This window comes from Ammodytes marinus, assembly GCF_949987685.1.
Source record: "Ammodytes marinus genome assembly, chromosome: 22".
Taxonomy (NCBI): domain Eukaryota; kingdom Metazoa; phylum Chordata; class Actinopteri; order Uranoscopiformes; family Ammodytidae; genus Ammodytes; species Ammodytes marinus.
The window spans coordinates 8,747,893-8,760,409 of record NC_137226.1 but is presented as its reverse complement, the minus strand read 5'-3'; the positions used below and the strand labels follow the sequence as shown (position 1 = coordinate 8,760,409).

The window sequence follows — 12,517 nt, the reverse complement described above, 5'->3', positions numbered from 1 at the left end:
TCCTCGCGACTGGAAAGGGGAAACGACGGCATGCTGACTGACGCATGAGTGTTGTAAACATTTCACTTTTTCCCGATGAGTTTTAGTTGAAATGGCACCCACAGATCAGAGGAATAAGAACAAGAAGTTCCCACCGAAAGATGGCAACTGGAAGAAGTCAACACATAACGCACAGGGCGTCAAGAAGAGGAAATGGGTCCCCGAGCAAAAGGTGTTCGAAGGCAGTGTTAAAGAAGGTAGGCTACGTTTTTTTGTCAAACACAACAAACAAATGGCTAGTAAGGAACATACGCTGTATATAAAGGAAGGAGCAGAAATTATGCAACCACTGAGAGTTTGGTAAATTCACCTAGTAATTGGAGCACAGCACACGTCGATATAATGTATCTCTGGACTTGCCAAACCTAACTAGGAAACATCTTAACTTAAACTAGTATCTCAATATACTAGACTTTCCTACTTGCTAAATCCTTTAAAAAGGTATTTTACTAAATAATAGGCCGGTCTTCTCATACATTTGTCACATAATAGTCCACCATGCAACCTTTCTCTCCCTGCGTTCCAATCCCCATACTTCACTACTATTTAGTATGCCAGGAAAAGATTTAGGATGTCCCAATACGTGCACGTCAATTGTAGTATGCTGAAAATACATAAATGCCCCACTAACTTCAATAGTATTTTGGAATATTCGTCTTTATTCTTGACATTTCTCGACATAATGAAAAAAAACTTCCTTATCTGATTTTTTTTTTCTCTCCTGTGGCCCTAAACTATTCTGTACTTTAGTATGTAGTGTAGTAAAAGAAAGAGTATGTCATTTGGAACGCAGGGTCTGTTTAAATGAAATATCAACTTCCTGTTGACAGCCTTTTAAATGTAACATGTGGGCTGTCTACAGGAAGGTGTAAGGATTGTAGGAGCATGTGATGCTTAACAATTTACAGTGTGAACCTATGTGTTAATTAAACAATTAAGATGTCATTCTATCTATCTATCTATCTATCTATCTATCTATCTATCTATCTATCTATCTATCTATCTATTTATCTTTCTATCTATCTATCTATCTATCTATCTATAGTATCTATGTCAATAATTCATGCTTTACTTTTCCCTTTCCTCCTCAGGTCAAGGGTTTGCTTTGAAGAGGAAGGAAAAGGTCAAACATGAGTACAACAAGCTCCTGCGTAAGGAGAGGAGGAGCATGAACCCTGTGTCTAAAGCGCTGTACAAGGAGGAGTACCCGGAACACCTCAAGCATCTGTACCAGGCCGAGGCACAGAAGCTGAAAGACGAGGACTGGACCAATCGAATGAACAGGAGTATACTGAGAATGAAAGGGCGGGAGAGTGTAGAAGAGACGAGTGAAGATGCTGCTACTGCTCCTGCTACTGCTCCTGCTCCCGCTGCTGCTGATACACACCAGAGTGAGGCAGCAGCAGCCGATCCAGGTCAAGAGGTTACTGACCGGCCCGAGCCAACAGACTCTGTCACTGGGGACCCTGAAGCCACAGCAGCCCCGGAGAAAGAAAGGTGAGAGAAATGGTCTGCACTGACAGCTCTGAAACAGCATTGAGAGATTTTGAGCAACTTAAAGTGACCTTAGCATATTATTGTCTAACTTGTACTAGACTATATGTATGGATTACAGAGAAGATAAAGTACCAACAAAAACTATGATAGAGGTGATAATGCCATGAATTCAGAAATTGTAAAGAATATTAAGCTTTTCATTTTTTTTCAATAGATTTTTGAGGCTTATGACTTTGTTTTTAGCATTAGGAAAATGCATTTGTTAAACATTTTGTTAAAGACTTCTTAAAAACTCCTTTTACAATCTCTTCCAGTCTTCCGATGAGCAACCGCATGAAGAAAAAATTGCAGAAGAAGACGTCCTATCAGAAGACAAAAGAGGAATTTGAGAATGTCACAGAAAAACGTCAAAATAAGAAAGAGGTGACTTTTTTTATTTTGTAATTCTTACACTTGGAAAAAATAAGGTCCCAAGGTCACTCTCTTTGCTAATTTATTTTCCTGTTCAATCCCAGGAGTACAAGAAGAACAAGGAGCAGAGGGAAGAGGCCATTCAGAAGTACAAACAGAAAAAGATGGAGACATTTCAGATGCTGAGCAGAAAGACCAAGAAAGGACAGCCCAATCTGAACCTCCAAATGGACTATTTACTCCAAAAGATCCAAGGAACTGGGAAATGACTCCCAAGTCAGAGCTGACACTTGAGAACTAATGGAAAAAGAGTGGACCTCTCCTGGATTTTAATATGGTATTAAAACAATCACTGTTGTATACTATTACCTGAGGATTGTGATTTCCACATAAAATCACTCTTCTAGAGCGGTACTTTTACACCATTTTGCCTCTTTACTTCTGTGTATATTTGGTCCCTGAAAGCCTAATGCTGGGTCTCATTCTTATCTCAGACCACAAGAGGGCGTTAGAAGATATGAAAAAATTTGAAAAAAAATTGTTGTGATTTTTATTTTTTTTTTTTTTATCAATACATTTTATTTTTCTGTACAGTGCTTTTCTTTTCAATTGTCATTTAAATTACTGTTGTAGCAATTTGCCACAAAAAATAAATTACCAAAAAACAATCTTTTAACTGTCATCTAGTTCTCTACACATTAAGATTCAAAATGCTAGTGGTCATTATAGTACAGGCGATGTAAACATGCATGCATATAGCTCACATTAGTAGCTGGCCCTGCGACCCTCCTCTCTCTCTCGCTCTCTCTCTCTCTCTCTCTCTCTCTCTCTCTCTCGGACGCAGGCTGCAAAGCCTCGGGCCGCTTCCTCATGACATCACATGGCTGCAGAATGACTTCTCCGACATTCATCTGTGAAGCAAGACTTCTATAAAGCAAGTGCGTGGCCGACCCGTTCTGTTGATACTGGGAGCTCAAAAACAAGAGGGCTCCAGTTTCTTATGCGTAGCATTAGTGAAAGGTAAGGCCATTGTGTTTCTGTTTTATTTAAAGAAGTGGTTTGTAGTGCTCTGCCAAGTATGGTAGGAGCTGTGTGTCTGGTAGTCGGTAGCATCTAATCTTGGGAGCGGAAAGAAAGTTTTGTTATTGTAAAGACAGGCCCAAAGCTTTTCTTATGGTTCATTGTTATTGTAAAGACAGGGCCAAAGCTTATTTCTTATGGTTCATTCTTAATAATTAGAAGTCAGTATAACAGTTTTGAAAGTGATGTCAATCTGCAGAGGATAATATATTTGAGGCCTCTTGATAAAGGGAATTTATGTGTTTAAAAAATGTGTCTTTTTTTTAAGTTTAGTCTACTAAAAGCAGTGTAATGTATTTTGTGTCTAAATTTCGGTTATATTACCATTGAGTTGTCTGCTAAAAAAACTGAATACCAATGTCTTATGGATGAATACATTTTTTTTTGTTACACTTATACTTGAAAATCACATATCTGCCTATCATATTTAACTTGATGTTTGCATTGGTTTCTGACAAAACAGTTTTAACAAGACAATTCTTTAAAAAAACCTTTCCCGAGTCACAAACTTGGTGTGAAAACTAAACCTAGCTGTGAGAGTTCAGGAGGGGATACACTGCAGCTCTGAGTTGAGCTGGGATTCTTGTTAATGGCTCTTGCAGTCTTGCAGGCATTATACCGTCATGTGTTCTGTACGGCTGGGTATTAAGATAATCCTTTACACTGTGTTTACATACCTTTGTGAGGTGCTTGTTCCTGGCTTATTAGAAAAAAATGGGAACTACTGAATAGCGCTAACAAGTGTGCTGCTGTTGCATTAATGTTCTGATCACTTGTGTTACCCAACGTTTTCTCAAAAACGTCACCCTTTCCTACGCTTTAGTAAGAAGTGCTTTATACCATTTCTCTCCCAGGAGTCAGTTTTGTTGCCGGCAAACCAGCTACCAAGTTATCCATCAGCCATCTCATCATCTCAAGCCACTTCCTGTCTCTGTCGTCATGGCCACCGTAACGGCCACAGAGCATTGGATACAGGGCCAGTGAGGAGGCCTTGATGTCTGATATCACTCTGGACTGCTTCTGATATACATGCTACTGTACACTGTGCTGCACTAGTCTGAAGAAGAGAGTCCCAGACATGGAGGAGGGCAAGGTGAACGGCTGTGGACCGAGCCCAGGGAGGAGAGGGTCAGACTGGGGTCACATCGGCCTTCTGGACAAGACCAAGGAGTTCTTCCAGACCTGTGATGTGGAGGGCAAAGGCTTCATCACCCGCACCGATATGAGGGTTAGAGAAGAGGGCTGTGTGTTTTTGTGTGTGTGTGTGTACTTGGACAAATATTTTTATGAGAACCAATTTGATTTTAGACCTTAAAAGTGATGACATTTTTGGAAATTGAGTACATTTTTTCCGGTTCTCACTTTGGGATTTGCGTGCGTGCGTGCATGTGTGAAAAGTCACATCTGGAACTCAATTGAAAATGCTTTTATTATCCCTACAACAGTTCTAATTCCATAGATATTCAACTAGCTCTCTTAAGAGACCACAAAAAAATAAGTTAATCAAATATTTGAGCCGAAATTTTTGGCATATTTTGCCATTTTCTCTTGTGTAAATTAACTCATGAATCAGCTATTAATGTGTTTTTTCTAAAAATGATTAATGGAGATACATTTTTCAAAGACCCACTCGTACTTTAAAAGCTCACCTTTCTTTTAAAATGCAAGGATGGTCCCTGTGAATGTATTAAGGTGCCGCAAAGAAGAACAATAGGTGATGAAGACACGCTTTTACCAGCGGCATCATTTATTGTCTTGTGTTGGTGTGATAACAGGGAATGGTAAGCTGGTAACATGTACTGTCATGGCCACCTCAAAACTTCATGTTATATCACCATTGTCAAAGAAGCACTTCACCCACTCAACACACTCCAACAGCCTGTGAAGTGGCATCACTGATGGAAATGTTAATGAGTACAGGTTCACATACACGCGCACACATCATTTCACTGGCTAAAAGGAAAAACGGGAGCTGGACCAATACACACAAGCCTCCTCAGAGCGCTAACAATGTCCGGGCTGTGTTGTCAGTTAATCAGGACAGGGCCCTTGTGAGCATCATGCCTTTTGTTGCAGTTGTTTTTGGTTGAGGTTTTCCCAGAAAAGCTCTTCAAGGTGACACATATAACGGCCACTCTGGGCCAGGGTTTATTCTGCAATAAATGTGCTCCAGGTAAAAACACAGCCAGATTTGTCAGATGTAATGCTATAGTAACAATGTTATAAGAGCTCTCTTAAATAGTTTCAAGACAAACCCCTTACCACGTCCATAGTTAACGATGTATCATTATTTGTGTTGCTGATCATTCCTGTGAAGTTCAGCTTGAGTACAACAGCATTTAAATATCTTGTGTGTTTATGATTTCCCTGGCAGAGGCTCCACAGACAGCTGCCTCTGTCTGCAGAGGAACTGGAGGACGTCTTTGACTCTTTGGATACAGACCACGCTGGTTACCTCACACTGGAGGTTTTCTCCTCTGGATTCAGTAGGTTTGCTGCTGTCAAATAGAGCCAAGACTAAAACAAATGAAAGTTTAATAGTCAATTGTAAGGCCATTTAATTTGAAATGTAGTAAACAGTGGTCACTATGGATACAGGTGAAAAGTATGGGATGATGATGATACATTCTAAAATGTAGAGTAACATGTAGAGACCATAAAGTCAGTGAACTGACAGTAGTCAGTTTAACACCAGTATATATCTGAAGTGTGCTAACATTAGCCACCATAAGCTTCTGCTCATACCAGACCGAATAAGGTTGTAGCATTAAAACCCTGAGTGTTCACTCAAGCAAAGGTCTGTTTTATTACATATGAATAAGCCATTTCATTTGTATGAGGAAAAATATACTATTTTTTTTTTCCAGATTACAAAGTCTGGTTTAAGAAATAATTTGCATCTATTTGCATCTATTTCTAGACAACTGGTTTAGGGCAGATTGTGTTGCCGTTGAATTTAACAGTTGTATCTTTAGAGGGCATCACATTCTCCTGTTGTGTATATTTAAGCCTCTTTACAAGTGTGCAATGTGACAATATGATGTCTTTTAGAAATGTATTTTCAAGTCTAAAGCTAATGCTACTTAGGAGTTAAACTAAAATTGCTGCCGTTACCCTTTCTTACATCCATTCTGCATGGTGTGGCGTATCTCAGGTCAGTTCCTGCATGGCCGGAAAATCTCTGTTACTGATGACCCCAGCCCTGTCGTTAGGGCCAAGGAAGCTCTTTATCAGAGCCAATGGGAAGCCAAGCTATCAGGAGTTGAAGATGAGGAGGAGGGGCACTTCAGTATGCTGCTGGAAAGCCTGGGCGCTAGTAATGTGTTTGAGGAGTGAGTGGAAAACACTGCAGAACCCACATAATCCACACATGCGGTGACAAACCCATCAGCAGTGCTTTCATTTGACTAAACGTCCTCTGTGTGTCTTATCTGTTCCCTCTCTCCAGTCCAGGTGAGGTGCGCAGTCTTTGGGCTCAGCTCAGGCGGGACGAGCCTCACCTCCTGTCCAACTTTGAGGAGTTCCTGTCCAGAGTCACCCACCAGATCAAAGAAGCCCACCATGAGAAGAAGGAGATGGAGAGTGCCCTCCAGAGGTAGTCAGACAGGACTCACATGGCAAAAAATGAACACAAAAGTATGTGAAATGGAAAGGCAGGGATTAAAGAAATGCGCTTGTTTACTACGAGTGCGGATCCCAGCTTAAAAAAAAGGTCACATTTCTCAAGTGGTTCCCATGTTTGAAGCATTTAAGTACTGTACTGTATGTACCACACGAGGCAAATGTCCTCCTCTCTTATAGGCCACTTTCTGTGACATAACAGGTGGGTTTGTGTGTGTTTATGTCACTGGCCCGCGACCTGCAGATCGTTTGCATGGATTTACCTGTAATTCTCTGTAGAATAACTCCTTTATCCGTGTCAAATGACTACTAATCTGGAGGCACACTCAGAAGTCTGACCACCCTCTGTTGGTGTTGAAATCGGTTAAAACTATGCCGGATTGGACATGAAAAAGCAGTAATATATTTTGGTCTATGTATTTTTTAGATGTACTCCTATGATACGCAGAGCAACATGTTAGAAGGGACTGTCAAATTGCAGGTGGGCACATAGAATGTAATGTATGTAAAAAATGCAGTTTTCCTATGGCACTGCATGGTACTGTATAGTACAGCTTGTTATTCTTCTAGACTTTACTAATTGGCTGTATGGGTCTTAGCAATTGTCAGAGGGAATGTAAATGCCACTCGGTATTCTTTTAAAAATGAAGTAATTACAGATACAGAGAGGATAATGCTCAACCGAGACAACAATGCCATTCTGTTCCTTGACATTATGCTGCATTATGTCAAACAGCATCAGTGCACCGTGAACCTTATTGGTGGTAATATTTCATATATCTAGCACTGTCCCTCTTTGCAGGAAGGCCGCGACACATGACAGCGAAATCCGTCATTTGTATGAAGAGATGGAGGCGCAGATTAAAAACGAGAAAGACAGGCTGCTACATAAGGTACACAAATGAATAAACCGAGCAAAGAAATAAACAATACTCGAGGAATAATTTCCTGTTTCTTTTCAAAATGTTGACTTTGTTTTTGGTGATGGAGGAGAACTGGATTTTTATGAGGTAGATTATTATTTTTGAACCTTAATAATTTGCATACTTCCTAACCAGTTGACCTTTGACCTTGTTTTTTCTTCTGGCCGTGCAGGACTCCGAGCGTGTACAGTTGCGCAGCCATGACCTAGAGCACCAGCTGTTTTCAAAGGAGAAAGAGCTGGAACATCTTTTCCAGAAGCAGAAAAGGGTACAATTGTACAACTCCAAGTGATGGCTCAACAACACTAAGATATTAAACACCCTCTTTTAAATGATTGCACATTTATGTAGAAATCATGTGAAAAAAAAAAGACGTGAAATTCAGAATGTGTGACTAGACGGTATTAATTCTTCCCTGTAGTTAGTTAGCAAGTGCTGCAGGGAGGGGTTTAAAGTGGTTCCTGTTTGGTTCCTAGAATCTAATGCACTCAACCAGCATTAGTGCATTACATTCCTGTGACTGTGCCCCTCTCCCTCTCCCTTCAGTTGGAGAACCAGTGCAGTGAGCTGAGCAGTGAGAAGCAGGAGAGCCACGTGGAGAACGTTAAGCTGAAGATGACCAACGACGAGCTGTCGCGAGCACTGGAGGGCACCAACCAGGAGCTGGCACTGGCCCAGGAGCAGCTGGGCATGCTGCAGGAGCAGGCCGCCCGGCTGCACCAGGAGAAAGAGATGTGGGTAGACAAACCTATTGCACACATAAGATTATTCTGTAACGACAGGAATTTCTGAGTGTTTTTTTTTACAGTTAATTCCCAGTGTTTATTTCACTAAACCTTGTCTATTTGCGTCTGTTAACCTTCCATGATCATTCTTAACACTATTCTCAAAGATTTGTTGATATATTAAGTGTCTGATTTATGATTTTGACATTTTGCTCTTAAAAACATGCCAAAAATGAATTTGAAAGACTTATAGTGTTTTTTTGATTTATAAAATGAAAAAAAGCTGTATTCAAAATCTGTTCTGTAAAAACTTTGGAAACTAATATGGAAAATATTTTTTTTTATTGTAAGTAATCAACTAGTAAAGTTTCACGATCATATGTACAAGTTAAAAATGTTACCCTATGCACTTGCAATGTCTTTTTTGTATTGACAGTCATTTATGAGCGTGTGCTTACACTGGTTCATTCCTAACGTAACGTCCAAAAAAAAACTTCCTTACTTAATCCAGGCTTTAACTTGAAAATAGTTTGAAGAATGGTTAAGAGTTTGTCCTTCTGTCTTGTTTCAGGGAGATGTACAGAGTGACTGAGGGGCTGCAGAGAGAGAAGCAAAGCCTCATGAAGCAGCTTGACCTTCTCAGGTATAATAACAACGTCCCATCACAACTTATCAAACATGGGTTGTAGTCAGTTTGAGTAAAGTCCTAATTAAGTTAAAAGATTTGCACGGACTGAAGCTTTTTGTATTTGTATTTGTCCTTGACCATTCCATATTTCTAATTTCATTTCTCTTTTCAACCTACCCAGGGAGATGAACAAACATTTAAAAGACGAGCGAGACATCAGCTCTGGTGTAGTGAGTATACATTTTCATCTAACTGCATTGCGGGAGCATCTCTTATGGCATGACCCCAGTTTATAAAAAATAACTATAACTCAAAAATACATCCCCTTTGTTTGAATTAAGCCTCGAACATCGCTCCGAAAGAAGCAGAAGCAGAGATCGGGCCTCGGCAACATATTTGATGACACAAGCCAGCCGGCCAAAAGGTGATTCATCTACCCTCCCTGATATTCTCTAACACAAATTATCCTTGTGACAGAGAAGAATTTCTTCCTCTGTGAAAAAAAAATCATGTATCCATGGAGGAAAAACAGAGGATATCTGATTCTATGCACTTACAAAAATCAACTAAATTTAACATTTTAGTTTAGGTGACACTAATCCGAGTGCTTTGGCCTCCAGATTTTCATCTCAGTCAATTGAACTGACCCAGTATATCTTCTGTTTCTCCTCTGTTTTTCAAAGATCCCCACTGTTGGTGGACGGATCCTTTCAGTTTCTGGAGGCCTTGCCTATTAAACACCTTCAAATCGTGTTTGTTGCTTCCTCCTCCTGCAGTGATGATGACACCCCCACCCCCACTACCCCCTCTGCCACCACCCTAAGTGCCCCCGCATGTCAACAACGCCCCACAGCGAGGAAGAACCCCGGCGGCTTAGCCAACGGTTACACCAACCCAGCTCAACCAAAAGTGCTCGACGTGAAGGCAAAGGCCAAAAAATCCACTAGCAAGATCCCCACCGCCAAGAGAGTGACGGGGAAAGACAGGGAGAGAGCGAGGAGATTGGAAGTGGAGAGGAAGAGAAGAGGAGTAGAGGAGGAGGGCTTGGACGCCCCTCCGGATGGCTGGCCCCTCCGTCGAGTCATCTCCATCGAGGAGGACCACCTGCCCCACCTGCTCCATGGAGGGCCTCAGCCGCTGCTGCACCAGCTCAGTGAGGAAGACGACGAGGAAGAGGAGGAAGAGGAAGCCCAGAGTGACACAGAAGCTGGTGTCATAGCAGTGGACGCCTCTGACAACCCAGCTGCAGAGGCAAGGAAATCCCGCTTTACCCGAACGAAAAAGACGCCAATGTCCCCGAGAGGACAGCCCGTCGGCAAAGAGACCCAGCAGGTACCGTGCACAGCTTTAGAACTTTGAATATGTAATCGCCTGCAGAGAGATGTGAAGGTTAAGAACAAGATTCACCAGTCTCTGCCTGTGTTTCATCCTATTCAGAAGGCTACAGAGGGAGCACTGTTTGCTGCCCCAGATCGTCTGTTTAAAGTGGTCCTCGTGGGCAACTCCAGTGTAGGCAAGACATCCCTGCTACGCTCCTTCTGTGAGGGCCGTTTCCACCCTTCCACTACTGCTACTGTGGGTGAGAAGAGAAACATTGTAATATTATATCGGATGTGTGTACAAATGTGTCTGTTTTGAACCAATTCAAACTTGCGTGTATGTGTATGTGTGTGTGTCTGTGTGTGTGTGTGTGTGTGTGTGTGTGTGTGTGTGTGTGAGAGAGAGAGCGGATGCTAACACAGAAGATCGCATGGCGACTTTGCATCACATGAAAGGGCTTGAGAAGTCACACTGCCTGTCTAAGAGCCCTGGCACACATTGTACAGCAGATTATGTCACTTCTGATGAATTCTTTTCTCCCTCCTTTCATCTTTCCCCCAACTGCTCACTGGAGCCTTGTTATCTTCACTTAGTTCCCCACTTCTCCTTACACCATGAGGCACAGTCAGTATCACGCCTCGCTAGGCCTCCTAGTGGCCAGTTTTGTCATTGTTGCTCTGCCAAAAAAACCTTCTTTATAAACCCTCGTTATATTACGCTTGTCTTTGTTGATCAGGTATTGACTTCAGTGTGAAAACACTGACCCTGGACAATATGCAGATAGCCATGCAGCTTTGGGACACAGCAGGTCAAGAAAGGTACGTTTATTTAATTTTTTAGATTGTGAAGCTATTTTAACCAAATACATAATTTAGATTTGCAAATTCATGAAAAGAAAATATAGTCAGAATCAACATATAATCAATCGATGTACAGTAACTGTATAAATAATTTAATGTCCATATCAGTTTTGCAGCACATCATTATTTTTGGTTATCAATTCAAACTTTAGAAGTAATATTGGTGTGGTTCACTGTATTCTGTCATCATTACAGGTACCGCAGCATAACCAAGCAGTTCTTTCGCAAGGCAGACGGCGTGGTGGTGTTGTACGATGTCACCCTGGAGGAGAGCTTCAAGGCCGTGCAGCCCTGGCTCACCAACGTCCAGGTCTGATCTTTGACAAGGAAGTCCTATCGCATCTCTTGGCTTCTTCGTGTAGATTTTTTTTTAAATTTTGTATAGTAGTTGGTTGAAGTATTTCAGGTTTATATGATTTAAAGTCTTCCCAAAATGTTGCACTATACGAGTTACCCTTGCGATTTTTCCTACCGTGACATGTCAAAACCTCCACTGTGAAAGTAGGCTAAACTAAATCATTGGGCTCCTCCTTTTTCAGGAAGCGGCAGGAGAAGGGATCCCTGTCCTCCTCTTGGGCAACAAAATGGACATGGATGGAGACAGGGAGGTGTCATTCAAAGAAGCTGAGCAACTGGCTTATGTAAGTAAATATTAATTCAAATTATGTGGTTGCTCAAAATCCTGGTGCAACTGGGCAATTCCATGTCAATCATTTACAATTCTGACACGCAAAGATGCTGAAAGTTCAGATCCTGACCACCAGGTGTCTAGAATGTGTTGACTTTCTGTCCATATCCGGTGTAGGACAACAGGGTGATGTTCTTTGAGGTCAGCGCCTACACGGGCAAGAATGTGACGGAGTCCCTGACACACCTGGCCAGGTAAGAAGCAGTCATCAGATGCATGATGAAATGAAAGAGCAGATGGCCTTTTGTACTTACCACCACACATCCATTTTCTTAACAAAAGGTAGTAACACCTCTTTGTCTTCACTCAGAGTGTTGATGGAGCAGGAGGACACAGTGAGAGACACAACAGTCATCCTCACTGCACAGCCCATAAAGAAGAAAGCCTGTTGTAAGTGAAGTGTATACTCAATTTACTGAGTTGGATCTGGATCACTTTGGAACATTGGAGTTGCATTGTTTGCTAACAAGGCAACAATGAAATCATTCTTGGACCTTATAAAAAAAATGCAATTGAGTCTTTTAGCAATCAGTCTTCATTTTGATACAGAAATGCACAGCACATATGAAGGAGTGTGTTGAACATGAAACCTTCCATTGCACTAACATGATGAGGCTTGGAGGAATATGCGTGTCTAAAGTATATTAAAGCATAATTTCATGTAAATATTATCGCCAAATCAGTTATTGTCTGCAAGATTTAAAAACAAAATATTCAGTATTTTA

General features: G+C 41.4%; 2 protein-coding genes across 2 annotated transcripts; both read left to right on the top strand.

Moving 5' to 3' along the window:
- Positions 1-18: 18 nt before the first annotated feature.
- Positions 19-2,592, top strand: ccdc59 (coiled-coil domain containing 59). The gene is made up of 4 exons (XM_080051109.1): positions 19-236; positions 1,131-1,536; positions 1,851-1,959; positions 2,052-2,592. Exons 1-4 carry the CDS (start codon positions 92-94, stop codon positions 2,214-2,216), a joined length of 825 nt encoding a protein of 274 aa, XP_079907235.1. The 5' UTR covers positions 19-91; the 3' UTR covers positions 2,217-2,592.
- Positions 2,593-4,105: 1,513 nt separating this feature from the next.
- cracr2ab (calcium release activated channel regulator 2Ab) lies at positions 4,106-12,190 on the top strand (the record flags this gene model as incomplete). The annotated part of the gene is made up of 17 exons (XM_080050802.1): positions 4,106-4,255; positions 5,402-5,513; positions 6,182-6,359; positions 6,476-6,622; positions 7,451-7,541; positions 7,744-7,839; positions 8,118-8,305; positions 8,868-8,939; positions 9,106-9,154; positions 9,266-9,348; positions 9,608-10,256; positions 10,362-10,503; positions 10,981-11,062; positions 11,300-11,414; positions 11,644-11,745; positions 11,910-11,986; positions 12,103-12,190. 17 exons carry the CDS (start codon positions 4,106-4,108, stop codon positions 12,188-12,190), a joined length of 2,421 nt encoding a protein of 806 aa, XP_079906928.1.
- Between the last annotated feature and the right edge of the window lie 327 nt (positions 12,191-12,517).